The sequence below is a fragment of the Rhinichthys klamathensis genome, unplaced genomic scaffold, assembly GCF_029890125.1.
Source record: "Rhinichthys klamathensis goyatoka isolate OS25496 unplaced genomic scaffold, OSU_Roscu_1.1 h1tg000420l_1, whole genome shotgun sequence".
Taxonomy (NCBI): Eukaryota; Metazoa; Chordata; class Actinopteri; order Cypriniformes; family Leuciscidae; genus Rhinichthys; species Rhinichthys klamathensis.
In genome coordinates, this window is record NW_026606918.1 from 1 (window position 1) to 15,490 (window position 15,490).

A 15,490-nucleotide genomic window follows, 5' to 3' on the forward strand; every position below is an offset into this window, starting at 1 on the left:
AAATAAAGAATTTCTTAATTTATCTAGAACTCTACAAAGACAGGCATTTTTGTAAAGAATTTTTTTTAAATAGACATCCATGTCTCCATTCAATTTCTGCTTTTGTGGATTTTTTTTTTTTCTTCTTTAAAAAAAAATTATTATAAAGACTGATATTCTGATATTATACACTTTAACTCTTTCTTTTTAAATGCAACAAAACTGTCTTTGTTTCTTTAAGGATTGTCCAGCAGTTCTTGGCTGGTCTGTTTTCCAGTTCTGACAGTGCAGGTTCCCAACCCTCCTCATGGTATGTTTATGTGGTTTACTGTGATTCTTTTAAGTGGAATATGTTCCTGAAATAACATTCCTGTAAATCAATCAATTCATCAGATTTCAGGTTTGGCTGGGCTTAAATAATATTCTTATCAACCCATCACCTTTGTTTGTTTGACAGCACTGTTGTTCCAGGACCAACAAAACATATTCATGTTCCCCTTTGACCTACAAATGCATTTATTACTATATGTGAAGACGATATCTACAGATCTATCCAATGTTTTATCAATAACCTGTTTCTCAGGTCTAGCATGCTACACTCTAACCCTGAAGATTATGCTTGGGGACAAGGAGGTTTAGATGTGATCATCACACAGGTTAGTCACACCGTCATGGGTGACATCATCTAATGATATGACTCATCATGTCCTCAACCTTTTTGCACTTAGCCTCATTAGTCTTCGCAGTATTTTGCCTGTTGCCACTTAAATTTGTCCCCAAGCTAGATTTTTTCTTTTATTTTACCAAAATTAAAGAAGCATTAGAAATATTCTGTTTTGTTTTTTTTCTGTTCTCTTCCAGTTGCTTGGTCAGTCTGAAAATACCGGCCCCCCTCCTGCCGAGAAGGAGATGATCTCATCTCTCCCCACTGTTAGCATCTCCTCCGAACAGGCTGGTAAGTTCCCATAATCCTCTGAGTCACCATGCACACTTCATTTTAAGTGCTGTAAAGCAAAACAGGGCTGTTCACACACTTCTGGTCACCTCCAGGAAGTGGTTTTTCTTGCTTTTCCTGGCAGTCTATTGTATTGAGTATGATAAATTTAAGAGGGTGAATTGGAAAGTGTTAAAACAAGAGGAATCTCTATGATTCTGACAGCAGTGCATTGTGCATTTGCCATATTCATGTCAAATGTTTCCAGAGACTCACATGTTCCCCATCAAATAATTGATTGCTGAGCTACAAATCAGTTTGTTTATTCAGTCACACATTTTTAAAACGTCCCAGATGACAGGTAACGTTCTCAGGACTTTGGAACTTTCTTGCTAGGTTCTCTCAAAATTATAAACAAATGCTCTTCCAGTAACATTAATAGAATGTTTGTTCAAAGTCATCCAGTCTTTAATAACGTTCTCAAAATTTTTGCACAAAAACGTTATTTAAACATTTTTCTGAAACGTTTTACTTGGTCTAACTTGTTTTAAATGTTGTTACTTGTTTCAGAATGTTCAGAGAACATTCAGAAATAACATTTTCATAACTTAATGGGAACATAAGTAACGGTTCTCATAATGTTTACATAATTATAAATTTGAATGTTCCCTTTACGTTTGAATAAGCAAGAAAAAACATTTTTAAAACAGAAAAAAACAAACATTTTGAACATTCAGAAAGAACGTTTTCATAACTTAAAGTGTCCCTATTATGCTATTTTAAAGTTTCCTAATTTTGTTTTGGAGGTTTACAATAGAACAAGTACAAATAAACATATCTACAATAGGTTTACTTCTATCCAAGGTCAAAAAACACTTTAATTTTCTCATAATATACATTGCACATCACCTAATTTCTCAAAGGTTCGTGCTGAAAACGGTTCATTTGAAGATTGAGTCTCTCTAAACTAGTGATGGGCGTATCGATACAAAGTATCGATATATCGATACTGATGTCGAGAATGGAAAGTATTGATACTCAAATAAAAATATCGATACTACAGGTTTTTTGTTTTTTTTTACCAGTGATTTTGTTTATTTGACAAGAAATCTAATGCGTACAATATGCATATTGAATGCATATTGGATGAATAACCTATGTTAGTGAATAATTGTGTAGAACCACTTCCCTGCTTATCTGAACTGAACACACACAAATGCTGCAAGTCAGAACCAATCAATCATAGAGAGCGTTCACTCACTGCTAACAATGCATTCAAACCACTAATCTATTGTCATTATATAGATCAGTGATTCAAACAATGCTTAACAGAAGACAGAAAAATATATATTTGAGCTATTTCACAATAAACAAATTGTAGCCTACATAGTTTGTCCAATTAAATTGTTTTAAATTGAAAGTTAAAAGTTCATACTGATGTTCTATTCTGTAACTAATTTTAATATAAATCATACACTGTCAGAATAAAAAGGTTACATTTTATTGGTGCAACTGCCTGTCACTGGCAGTCCCTTATGGAAATGAACATTACAGTGACCATAGTTCAAATAGGCCTATAATATTTTGTAGATTTACATGGTTACCACTACAAGTAAACATTTTAACCATGTGTAAATAAAAATATAATCTAATAAATTCCAATTAAGGCATATTGAATGTTAAAATGCCTTTCAAATATAATGTATAATGGGTATCATTACCCATTTTAATCTTTGTAATTTGATAATTTAAGAAATTTTCAAATTTAAAAGTTCAGTTTAAAGGTATCGTATTGGTATCGGTATCGACGATACTGGCCTTGAAAGTATCGGTATAGTATCGAAAACAAAATAAGTGGTATCGCCCATCACTACTCTAAACCCCTTCTTACCACAAGCCTACTCTGCTCTGATTGGCCCAGTCTCTTGTTATTGGTCTACCGCCTGACGACTCATTTCGGCAGTTTCGAATTTATTCTTTATTTTAGGAGACAATAGCTTTATTTGTCGTGCACTTTGATCTTTGAAACTTTGCAGACATTTTACATTTACAAACAGCTATATTTCACTCTGCATGAAAGGTAATATTCGAAAAATTATAATGGGGCACTTTAATGGGAACGTACTGTACATATTTTGTAAACTGGGATGCAGCACTTCACAATTGCTTTCTCCGTTTTTCTTGTGTGTTCATCCATGCATATTTTCCCCCGTCTCTCTCACAGCATGCCGGCTGGAATGCCCTGTGTGTAGAGAGGAATACTCTGTAGGGGAATCTGTCCGACAGCTGCCCTGTCTGCACTACTTTCACAGCAACTGTATTGTGCCCTGGCTTCAACTGGTATGAGTCTCATAAAACGACCTTAGCGCTGGATCTTCTGTCATCAGACTCATGTTTATGAAACCGAAACATAATCTTAATTTAGTGCTGCCTGCTTCTTGTCGTAAATAGTGGTGGCCATGTGTAATCGTTGGTTATATTTGACTAACAAGCAAAAATGTTTGGAAGGACCTCTAGTGGTGGACATAGGAAAAACAACCTTACTCTAATTGACTAATAATCAAAGCCTGTAGAGGCGGTCAGTCATGACGTCAATTTGTAGACCAACCCGAAGTCTAATTCACCCTCGGGAATTTCCACTGGGTTTTTTAAAATGTCAGTTTTCGAATTTATGAGCGCAATAAACATTGTGGTTAACATTACTTGAAGAGACTCTCTACAACATTACATCCAGTCATCCCACAAACATGACTTTTTGAGGTGACAGGTTTGAAATGTGCTCAGACGTTAATGATATTTGAAAACTGTAGGTCATGGATTACTAAATTATGTGCTAAAATAACCTATGCTACCGTTTAAAAGTTTGGGGTTGATTTTGAAAGAAGTCTCTAATGCTCATCAAGGCTACTTTTATTTGATCAAGAATTCAGTAAAACAGTACTATTGTGAAATATTATTAAAATTTAAAATAAATGTTTTCTATTTTAATGTATTTTTAAAATGCAGTTTATTTCTGTGATGGCAAATCTGAATTTTCAGCATAATTTCTCCAGTCTTCAGTGTCACATGATCCTTCAGAAATCATTCTAATATGCCGATTTGTTGCCCAAGAAACATTCCTCAATATTATGTTAAAAACAGGATTCATTGAAATACAAGAAATACATAGTTCAGTCAGGAAACTTCAGAGCAGCTGATTTGTTCTCATAAAGAGTCATAAAACCCTAAACCGAATTTTATGAGAGTTATGTGTGTTGAACATCATAGAAGTCAATGTTACCATCCATTAGTTTTGATTGTAGGAGAAAACGGGATAATTTGAAACTTTTTTGAGAGCGTTGCTGTGTTGTCAGTCTCCCCCTCCACTCAGCACTCAACCTTTTGTAGCATTTTTCAAAACAGTAGTGAGAACTGACTGCTTCTGAAACAGGGGGTTTCAGGACTCTTTAAAGCTGACCAAGTCAGTGCACCGTCCACCATGGGATTTTTTTCTAGCCCTCCAGGGCCTCCACCTTCCCCAGCACCACCTGCCTAGATCTGTCAGGGCTTCTCCCTACTAGGGCTGTCACTTTACGTTCGAAAATCGATTGCAAAATCGATCGGACCAACCAACACTCGATTTTAATCGATTTTAACAGCTTTTTTTTTTTTTTTTAACCAAAAATGTGTTTTAGATGGACAGATCAATACAGTATCAGAACATGTAGGATGCTGTAAAATAACAATGTCTTTTCTGTTAACCAAATTCGCTATTACTTCAATGCAAGTGAACAAGCGAGCCGTTATTTGTTGCTTAGTGACGTGTGTGTGTGTGTGTTCAAGTAAGCCAGAAATGCGCAGATTCTGTGCAATACGCTGTATTTAATATATCATGAGGACATTTTTACAGTCTATGATGAGGACTCACGAGTTGCGTATTTGCGCTAAATCCGCGCAGATTTGTCGTACACGAACTTCCCCAGCAAAGTGAGTAAACAGAAACACACGCCAGATTGGCTCGTGATTTGACAGCGTTTCCCGCCAAAGTTCATTTTTACCCGCGTTTGGCGGGTCGTAGGGTGTTAATTTCAATCCCTGAATGTTGCGCTCCTGTTTATCATTGTTCACGAAACTTCACGCCAATAAATCATCAGAAATATTGCGACTTGTGCGCGTCTCAAGCGCCTCTTTACGCTCGTCCTAATGCCTGTTAGGTGTCCGTGGATTTGCCTGTATTTGGTGTTGAAAATGGAAGCGTCTTTAGACATGGAAAATCGATTTTACAATCGATTCAATGAACACTTATGTCTCAAAAACCGATCAGGATTTTTCCACAAAAGTGACAGCCCTACTCCCTACTTCCCTTTATAGCAGCTTGCATTCTATTCACTGTATTTATGTGCATGTTTCAGGAGTAGCCTTTACTCACGCAACAGCAGCAGCGTAGCAGTTCTAGCCCTCCAAGACTAAACCTATTTACATTCCATTCTAATCAATAAATGCTGTTTAACTATATTCCGAGAGTTGTCATGATTGAACTGCATTTAATTTTTGAGATGTTTTAGTAACATTGTCTTTAGAGTCATTTTTGATCAATTTAATGTGTCCTCGCTGAATAAAAGTACAATTTTCTCACAAAAAAAATCATAGCGACCCCAATCTTTTGACCGGTAGCGTATGAAAAAAATTTAACGAAAAAGAAATTACTCTTCTGTCCTCATTTTGTGCTGTTTTGTGTTAATAGCACGACACCTGCCCTGTCTGCCGGAAAAGTCTGGATGGTGAAGACTGGGGTTTCCAGCCACAGACAGGACCTCCTGAGGCAATCCCCTCACCGACGAATGTAGAGGAACGTAGCACCTTTGAGACTATTTAACCTCCTTTTCCTTCCTTGATTAGTTTGATCAATCCAGGACAAGGAGAAGCACCATAGCCATGTGCATCAGTGCTTCTTGGAGCCCCTAAAAAGACCTTCCAGTCAAGTGCCTTCTATTTCGAGAGACATTTTAATTCAGACAACCCTGTTTGAAACAATATCTGTTTGATAAGCATCTATATCTGTTCATTTTGTTTGTATAATGTTTGTGAACTAAAATCCCATCGAGGATGTTTACAGTCCAACCTGAGCAAACACATTTCAACTTTGACTTCAGTTTTGATAATCCCAGGTTTGGAATAAACACAGTCTCTTCGGTGGGCCCGCAGGACTGGAGCTCACAACCGCTGAGATAGATGATACAGATGCCTCAGGGGATACGGTTCAAGTTGCACATGCATATTTAATGGCATGGCACACGTTTACCCTATAGCTTCTTCAGAGCTCTCGTTTCAATAACTCACAAAGAAGTCAGCGCACAGTTCACTTTCCCTTACCTGTCAATGGATGACATCTGCTTCACACATGCCTTCGCTCTCATAGAGGTATCATAGAGGTATCATAGAAACAGGAAGATTTAGAGTTCTGTTTTGTGGTTGTTGTTGATTTACATTGCTACATATAGTTTTTTTTGTGAAGGTTTTGGGGTTTTTGTAGATAGATTTGAAAAAAAAAAAAGTACTTAGTGTATGATATCTTGAAGCTGTATGATGTTCCTTTGGGTGCTTTTGTCCTCATTCTCAGGGTTCCTTGACTTTCTGCTCCATATTTTGATATTGAGATATCCCATTTATAAGAATGTTCACTTCACAATATGGCCTTTGAGCATTTTGAATGTCATTCAATCTCAAATGTGAACGTAAAATGTTTACAAGAAAAATAATGCAATAAATAACTAGAAAAAAGGCACATCACTTTTATAAGCCAACCTATTACATATTGCACTCTCAAAGCAAATAAATAAAATAATTTATTACGAGTTTTGTGTGTTTTAGACTGAACTATATGGGGTTTTCAACTGTTAATAGCTTGAGTTCAGGGTGCTTGATGGCTGATATATTATAAATAATTCAACCTAATGGCGGAAAAACAATGTGTTTACATTTATTTTACATAATATTTAATAATCTCAAATATTTAAGCCTAGTATTGGATTGAAGACTCATGATAGAATTGTGATTAATAATCATATTATATACCATAATTGGTATATAATATGGTATTGGTATACCATACATAATTCCATAAATTAATCATGATTGAGAGTTTTGTATAGTGTTTAGTTTTACATACACCTTTCTAAGGTTTGGGGTCAGTACGATTTTTTTAATGACTTTTTTCCAGCAAGGATGCATTAAATTGATTGAAAGTGACAGTAAAGACATTTATAATGTTATAAAAGATTTATATTTCAAATAAATGCTGTTCTTTTGATCATTCTATGAATCAATACTGGGAAAAAAAAGCAATCACGGTTTCCACATAATGTAAAATAAAGAGTTTCAACATTGATAATAATAAGCAGCAAATCAGCATATTAGAATGATTTCTGAAGGATCATGTGACACTGAAGACTGGAGTAATGATGCTGAAAATTCAGTTTTGCCAACACAGGAAATAAATGACAATTTAGAAATAGAAAACATTTTAAATTGTAATAGTATTTCACAACATTACTGTTTTTACTGTATTTTTTTATCAAATAAAAGCAGGTGAGCATAAGAGACTTCTTTCAAAAACACAAAAAATCCTACCGACCTGTGTTTGCATCCTTTGGGAGGCAGATATGCTTTTCAAAATTGATCTGTCATTTAGATTTTGTATGAAGAGAAAGCTTCTGAACGTGGCTTCCTAATTAATTTATGTTATTAATATTTGACACGTCCTCATGCCATGCAGTCAGTCAGATTAATTATCTCATTTGCATCCCACGTCAAATTAGTTACAAAACAGGAATTTTGATTTTCATTTGTTTTACCAAGGCCATTTCTGCATGATTGGTAGAGGTAAATGAGACACGTGACAATTCATATTTCTTCATGGACCAGTCCCCATGATAATCCTTTGACATTATAAGACACTCGGCACTTGTGTAAATGCAGAATTGACCAGTCACTTAGATCAATGTAAAAAAAAAAAAAACATATGTTTTGCACAACTGAATATTTCACCATCCCACTTCCTCCAAACTTGATTCAAAAGTTCAAAGGGAGTTTGTGTGGATGGAGTAAAAGGTCAAATAAAAAAAGCAGGTTTCAGTGGTCATTGTTGCTCTAATTATTGCGAATTATGCCCACTTATGCTGTTACACAACACTCCACAGCTAATATCCACGGAAGTCTCAATATTTTTAAACACTGACATGACATGACACAACAGGATCCAGAAATGGCTATAATTGATGCCCTTTTCGCAATAGTTGTTGGGATTTTGATTAATAGTATAAAAGAGTAGGCAAAAAGCACCCGGATGACCTACTACTTCCGGCTAGATTCTGAAGTGTGCATACAATGGACACTTTTCTATCCCACGAGGCCACGGGAGAGGATTTATGAATGGCAGTGAAGCAACATAGGTCACAATGACAACATGGTGTAGTACATCCAGATTACACTCATACTACAAATATTCATACTATATAGAACATACTTTTTTAGAGGTTGTAAAGTTATTACTTATTCAAAATATGTACCTACTCAAGAAAGACAAAGTATGCGATTTTGGACGCACGCCAAGACTTGAATTTGTCAACTAAAAAGATTTCAGTAGCCCTTTCTAGAGTACCTCCTTAGGCCAGTAGGTGGCGTCAAGTCAGTGAGTGTGTTTTGTGAGTCATTGAATAATTTACTGAACTGACTTGTTAAAAAAAGTCGTTTAACTGAAAGTCTTATTATTAATTAATTTGTCTTTAAATATCACTTGAATCACTTTCAGGTGATAAACAATCTAACAATGACAGCCAATCAAAACCCCCCTTAAAACTTTGTTATGTTCTTAATGTGAACTAGAACAATTCGTTTCACTTAAAAGATTCCTTCAAAACAAACAACTATTAGTTGCTGGTCTCCTAATGACGGATTCTGCTCACTTATACTATTACACAACCCGCCTCACGGCTACGATTCCCACGGGAATCTCGATATTTCACTGTGGGTAAACACTGCCACGAGCGTACGACAACACACACGACCCTCTTGTTCAGGAGTCAATCTTTTTGTGATTCAACGTTACTGCTCTACATTTTCATCTGAGGAAAACAATTATAGCCCGTATGTTGTTCAAATGTCTGTAATTGAATATGCCCCGTACAATTTAGCAGAGAGAAAGTGTCGAACAGCCTAGTTCTTCGACAACTGCCCTCGACTCCCCTCCCTTCTACCCGTCCCCCTCCTTTCCTCACCTCCCCTCCCGCCCCGCTCTGACTGTGAGAATGCCCGTGGTGTACTGACAGAAACGATACGGGCTTAGCAGACATGGAGGCCCGATTAACGAGAGAGGCCCATTCCGACGCGTCTGAGCTCGACTAACGCTGACCCGGAGAGGGATTCGGGCGACACATCAGATTATCACGGGTAACAAGCGCCGCACACAAGACGGGGGAGAGGGTGAAGAATTTGAGGGAGAGATCCATTTCGGGTCCTCTGTTGATTCAACGCAGCAGCCGCCATTTTGTTGACAGTTCGTGTTTTTAATAGCCCGTGCAAGGCTCATCCTGAAGAGGGTTAGATTTTTGTATTCTGCTTCTTTTGGTCCTCCAGAGGATGTTTGTACGCTATTGTTGGATTTTTATTGACGACCGGGGCGATAAGGGAACACTTTACTAATCTGAAACACACCAACAGCGGCTGCTTCGTTACATTACTAGTCGTGTGGACGGATCGCGGGGGTTTAGCTAGCCATACCAGTAAATGTGCCTGACAGGACAGATCAGCCGTTTCATTAGAGTGCGGGTTTAGTGGTACCAATTACCTGGTGTGAATTCACTCATTTGAGAGGTAGTAAACAACACAGAGACGTGAATTGGATGACCGTTGACGTTGTATACGTGGGGTTATAGCCGCGATGAACTTACATTGCTCTGACATGTGTCTTAAAAAAATGCAATGGCAGCAAGGTATTTTGACATCCCGTTGTAGTAAGAGTCGCAGTCTAATAACTTGCTAATATTGTTTCATACACTCTAGTTTTTGACATATACAGTAATGTAAGGTTAAGCTCAAGATATGCTCTTTGCTAACTGGCTATGCTAGCTATATTAGGATCATAAACCGTGACCAGTGCGCCTCACGTATATAAATATCGTAATTTTTGCGGGGTGACTAGATCTGCAGACTTGACGAATATTTCGTTATGCCATGCATTGGTTAGAATGTTCTCTCGAGAAATGTGACCGTTTTCCCTTTTGCTTTTTTTTGGCCATATCAGCAATTTCAAGATAAATATCCAAGCGACCATGCTGTTGCGCACGAAGGGAGGATTTTGATCGCAAATTATGTGAACGCCGTTCTGGACCGCTATCAAGGTGAGTAGCTTGTTAATTCTTTCTGTATTTAAACTGCAAATATTTAATAAATTGTTTAATCCAGGTGGTTTGTTTATTAGGGCATCAGCTGTCAAAACAAGTGAGGAAAATGCAGTATTTTGATGCGTAACTCGCGAGCTTTGTTTGTTGTTGCCTGAACGTATGGTGTTTAGTAAGTGTTGCGGTATTCATGAAAGAGTTCTGGTTTTACGTGTTCATAATAAAAGACCAGTGTCATAGAAATGAACCTCCAGTAGCACCTGCGAGTAGATCATCCTCAGTTAACCTCACTCACAATAGGGTTCAGTGCACATGCAAATTGCGCGCGCCTTTGCTTGGTTATATTTTTCCCATTGGAGCAGATGTCTTGAGTAGCGTAGGAAAGTGTAGAAAGTGGTGTGTCTGGAGCCTCTGAATCACCTTTGACCTCTGACTCCGCTGTCAAGGAAACCAGAACTAAGCTTCCCGCTGACTGAGTGCTGTTTGAGTGGATAGCCGTGATTTCAGGCATTTAGTTTGTGATCGAAAAGATTGCGCTAAGACGCATTCTGTTTGAAATATGAGTGCAGATTAATAGCAGATCCCAATGCTTAGCCTGTGTTAGAGAAGTTTCGTTTTGTGGTGCTTTCCTATTGCATCTGATGCTAAGTGGCGAGTTAGTAGATAAATAAATCTAACAGTTGCTCCAAAATAATCGACACTTAAAATTGAATGAATATCATTTTATTAGATAAGAAGTAAAAAAAAAAGTTGCATTAAAAAAAACAGATAGCACATGCACAAGTCTACTTTTAATATACCGTTCAAAATGAAGATTAAAATTATGTAGGCACTTACTTGTTAAACGTTAACATTCATAGTTGATGTGCTGAACTACACTAAACTACATTTAAAAAATCACTTTTGAGACCTGTTGGTTAAAAATAAGCGCAACGATGTCTAAATAAGTAAAATTAACTTAGTGCTAAGAAAAAGCCTAGACATAATTTCTTTGCAGATGCCACTTGGCTGGATATTGTTTTCGAATGCAATGACATTCAAGTGTGGATAGTTCACCCTAAAATGAAAATTCTGTCATCATTTACTCACCCTCAAGTTGTCCCAAACCTGTATCTGTCTTCTGTTGAACACAAAATATGATATTCTGAAGAATGTTGGTAACCAGAATGTCAGAATTTTCATTTTTAGGTGAACTATCCCTTTGAGTGTCTAAATACATTACATTTTGGTTCGGCATGAAACAAAATTTACCCTATTTTCTAAATGCATGTTATTGATCTTATTGTGACGGATTCATCCATGCATGTTTCATTTTTTTTTAAATTGTTTTTGAGTTTGTCGTTTTTAATCAATGTCATAACTAGATTTCCCAGTGAAATGACAGACGTCTTTTTGGTGACATATGCCAGACTTCTATAATCATGTCACTCACTTAAACCCCGCCCCTTTTATACAATCTACAAGCTTGCATCCAATCAGCTCCATTCAATCTGTAACTGATGAATAGAAAATAGAAATAGAAAAATAGAAACCCTTTTTTTTTATTTTTTGATAATGTTTACTTCAGATGTATGTCACAATATGAAAAAAATTGTTGCTACTCCGGTTGCATAGCAACTTCACTATGCAAATAGTAGCTTAAAAGACGGTTTTGAATAAAAGAAGACATAACTGCATGTAAATGGAAAAGTGGGAAATGAGATGAGATGCTAATTGTTTGCTCTAAGTCATACACCATATTTTTAATAGCTTTTAGATGCAATTTGCCAGAGTTTTTTCTCCTTGCCATCTATTCACCCTAAGGCTCACTAAATCTCTCAAACTTCAACTGCTCCACTGTCCTGCAGTGTTTTTTGGCTGACTGGAGGTTGTGGCTTTCAGTACTCATAGAATAAACGAGGGCACCTAATTTCATAGTTGAAGAAGAGGCTGTCTAAACACACTGAGTTAGTATATTATATCTCTATGCTGCCAAAACAAGCACAGATTAAAGAGTCATGAATGACGTGGATGGAGGAAGCAGAGGAATCGATGACTTCAGAGTTCAATTTTTGTCTGTTGATAAAATCGCTTTGTTACACTGAGACAAATAGCTTTATGTGGTCACACTTTATTTTAGTGTTCATGTTTCCATGTACTTCCATAAATAACTGAAAAGAAGCTGTAATTAACTATATACTTGGTGTGTCATATTTGGGTAACACTTTATTTTACACAGTGTCATTGTTACATATGTTACATGAAGTTACTATAACTACAAATTACTACTATAACCAGCAGAAATTATGCATAATTACATAATTACAGTCAGTGTAACAAAGACGCCTTAAAATAAAGTTTAACCCATTTTTATTAGTGCAATTATACATAGTTCACATTGTTATTAGTATAGTAATTAACTAGTAATGTGTAATATTTGTAACACAACTAGTGTAAAATAAAGTGTTTAAGTTGGCTTGTTTTATTTATTTTGTTCTGGTAGCTCAACTTGTAGAGTATGACGCTTGCAACGGCAAGAGCATGTGATTCCTATAGCATCAGATTGATACATAAATGTAAACGTGTTGGATTATTAGCAAACGATAGCTTGCTGCAATTCTGTCCAGCTTTCCCTCAAGACTTTTCCCGCAGCCATTTTACAATACAAGGTAGCATTTATTTTTGGCATCTTCTCCGCAAAGAGAGGAGGGACAAGAGAGCGAATAACACAGTAACGAGAAGCGGAGTATGACCCAGAGCGCTGAGGAAATAGGGGAATGATTGTCACTAAGGGAGGGACGGACCAGGGAAAAAAAGATGGAGGGAGGGAGTGCTAGGGAAATGTGTTTTCGATTAGCAGAAGCACAACGGCTCTAGTTTGACCGCTGTACTGTTAGATTTCCAAGTGAGTGTTAGAGGGAGACTGAATGAGTGAGAGGACGAAGAGAGTGACAGAATGGGGTGAAAGAGTAGGTCGGACACAGAAACAAGCGAGGTGTGATTTTTGGAGCACCATGTGTGAAACGAGAAGCAGCGAATGGAAGAGTGTTTAAGTGAAATGGGGTGAGTAATTATAGTAAACATAGAGAAGTCAGAGTAGAGAGAAGGAAGGCATGATTCCAAGTTCTGTAGCCAGATTATAGTTGTGGTGATTTCACAGAAAACAACTCTCTCAATATAAAAGACCACCACTAATGAAACAACACTCCGTAAAACGGCTCTCTCAGCTTTTTCTCGTGCCGAGCTCTAAACGTCCGTAACCGTACATGTAACGCTCCAATGACCTAGGCGTTCTTAATAGACTTGTGTAATATTTAAACCATCACTCTCAGTGGGACATAAAGAAACTGTCCACTTCTGTTGCTCTGCCCTCTCTTTTTCCTTTTCTTTCCCGGCCTTTCATTCACTCTCTGTGCTTTTCTGACTAGAAGTCATAAAAAGGGCTCGGAAAGGTGACTGGATCCTCTGTCTCCCAGAGGACCTTTTATGTTGAGGTCACCGCTCGGTCTCGCCACCCAATGACTTGACCCTCAGAAAGCACCTGTGGCTGGCGCGGTACTAAATTACTCAGTGGCCTTTTGTTTTGGAGGTGTGTTAGGGGCAAAAGGTTACTTTTGTCAAGCCCCCAGTACTTTTTTTGTGGATTCCAAAAAAGATTTATATTATCCATGTAAAATTGTGCTTGAGATAAAACTCATTTATTAGAATATGAAGCAATGCAGTTGTAAAAAAAGTTTTCTTCAGATAAAACTCATTTATTAGAATATGAAGCAATGCAGTTGTAAAAAAAGTTTTCTTCAAAAGCCTCAATGATTCATAAAAATATTACTGAAATGTGTTTAGTTTATAAAGTAAATTTGTGTCAGCTTTATGTCTGGCAACATAGGTTATCATTCAGAGCCACCAATAATCAAAAGTCTGAGTTAGATTTTGGATATTAGTGAATTGCAGCTGTCTAGCCTTTTTATGTCCTAAGTTTGATCATTCGAAGTCGTATTTGTGGTTTTAGTGATCCATGTTTGCAAAGCCATTCTGTGTTAATAATTAAATTAAAGGTTAACGCTGTCTTAGAAGTGTGGCTTATTTGTCTTTTGGTCATAACACCCCCTCTGTTTTTATCTCCACAGTTTGAAGGTGAGAGAGCTGGGCACTTGGCAAGGGACGACATTGCTTCAACCCAACAAGGATTTATTTCCGACCGCTGCTACACCCCCCTTCCCCTTCCCCTCCATTCAACTTCCTTCCTCCTACCTGACATCTGGAAAGTCCTCCTGTACCTATACCTGCGAGTAAGAACATCCTGTCCCCCTCAAGCCCCCCTTGTTCCCCAAATCACCAATGGATCAGAGGACACAGGGGGGGCCCTCTACGCCACCTCCGCTCCCTGCCAATGCCCCCCCAACAGAACGTGAGAAGGAAGGAGTAGGAGGGAAGAAGGACGATGAAGAGGAGAAGAAGAAACGAGAGAAACCAAGAGATGGAGCACAGAGTGAAACTTGTGGTGCTGAAAGTGGGACTAGTGACCAACAACAACAACAGCAACCCACACAGTTCTCAGTCAAAGAAACCAGTTACTCTGAGGGCAATGTCAAACTCAAAATAGGCCTGCAGGCCAAACGCATGAAGAAGCCACCTAAGATCCTTGAGAACTATGTCTGTCGGCCAGCCTTCCGAGCCACTGTAAGACATAGTGGAGGCAGAGGTGGAGGGCGTGGTAATCGTGGGGCAGGAGCCATTGATGGGAGCAGCCACACTTCTAGCCCAAGTCATGGAAAAGAAGGAGAGAAAAGCCCCTCTGTCAACCGAGGAGCACCTCTATCATCTACTGCTCCTGCTGCTACATCTCCCTCGCCTTCTCTTCCTCCTCCGCCTGTTTCAACCAGCCAAGTCACTCCTGTGAATGGAAGTGCTCCAGCAAAAAGGGTAAGGTTGTTTAACTTGTCATGCAGCATTTCTTAGATGTCTAAGAAATTGTAAACAATGAAAGAGACTAGCTGAAATTACATAACAAGCATCCAGTACAACAAACCAACAGGGATAAGGGATAGACAAACTCAAATATTCCTCTCACTACACTTTCCTTTCACTAAACTGTGGTTTCATCAGATAAATAAGCTTTGCTCACTCTTCTCACTTTTCTCTTTTTCAGTCACCCAAACACCTAAACTTTCTGTTTTTTTCCTTTTCCTCATTTCTCTGTTAACTAGGCCTGCTTTTCTGT

The 15,490-nt window shown here is 37.8% G+C and overlaps 2 protein-coding genes across 2 annotated transcripts in view; both read left to right on the forward strand.

The window, feature by feature from the left end:
- Positions 1 to 179: 179 nt before the first annotated feature.
- Positions 180 to 6,317, forward strand: rnf115b (ring finger protein 115b; the record flags this gene model as incomplete). The annotated part of the gene is made up of 5 exons (XM_056235371.1): positions 180 to 289; positions 563 to 635; positions 841 to 934; positions 3,138 to 3,253; positions 5,637 to 6,317. Coding segments are annotated over 5 exons (525 nt in total), but the record flags the coding sequence as incomplete, so codon positions are not given.
- A 2,860-nt stretch (positions 6,318 to 9,177) lies between these two features.
- Positions 9,178 to 15,490, forward strand: part of ash1l (ash1 (absent, small, or homeotic)-like (Drosophila)) — a 32,035-nt gene continuing 25,722 nt past the window's right edge. The window contains exons 1-3 of the mRNA XM_056235369.1: positions 9,178 to 9,340; positions 10,194 to 10,290; positions 14,397 to 15,192. Coding sequence (XP_056091344.1) covers positions 14,608 to 15,192 — 585 coding nt within the window. The 5' untranslated portion in view covers positions 9,178 to 9,340; positions 10,194 to 10,290; positions 14,397 to 14,607. The remainder of the gene's footprint in view (positions 9,341 to 10,193; positions 10,291 to 14,396; positions 15,193 to 15,490) is intronic.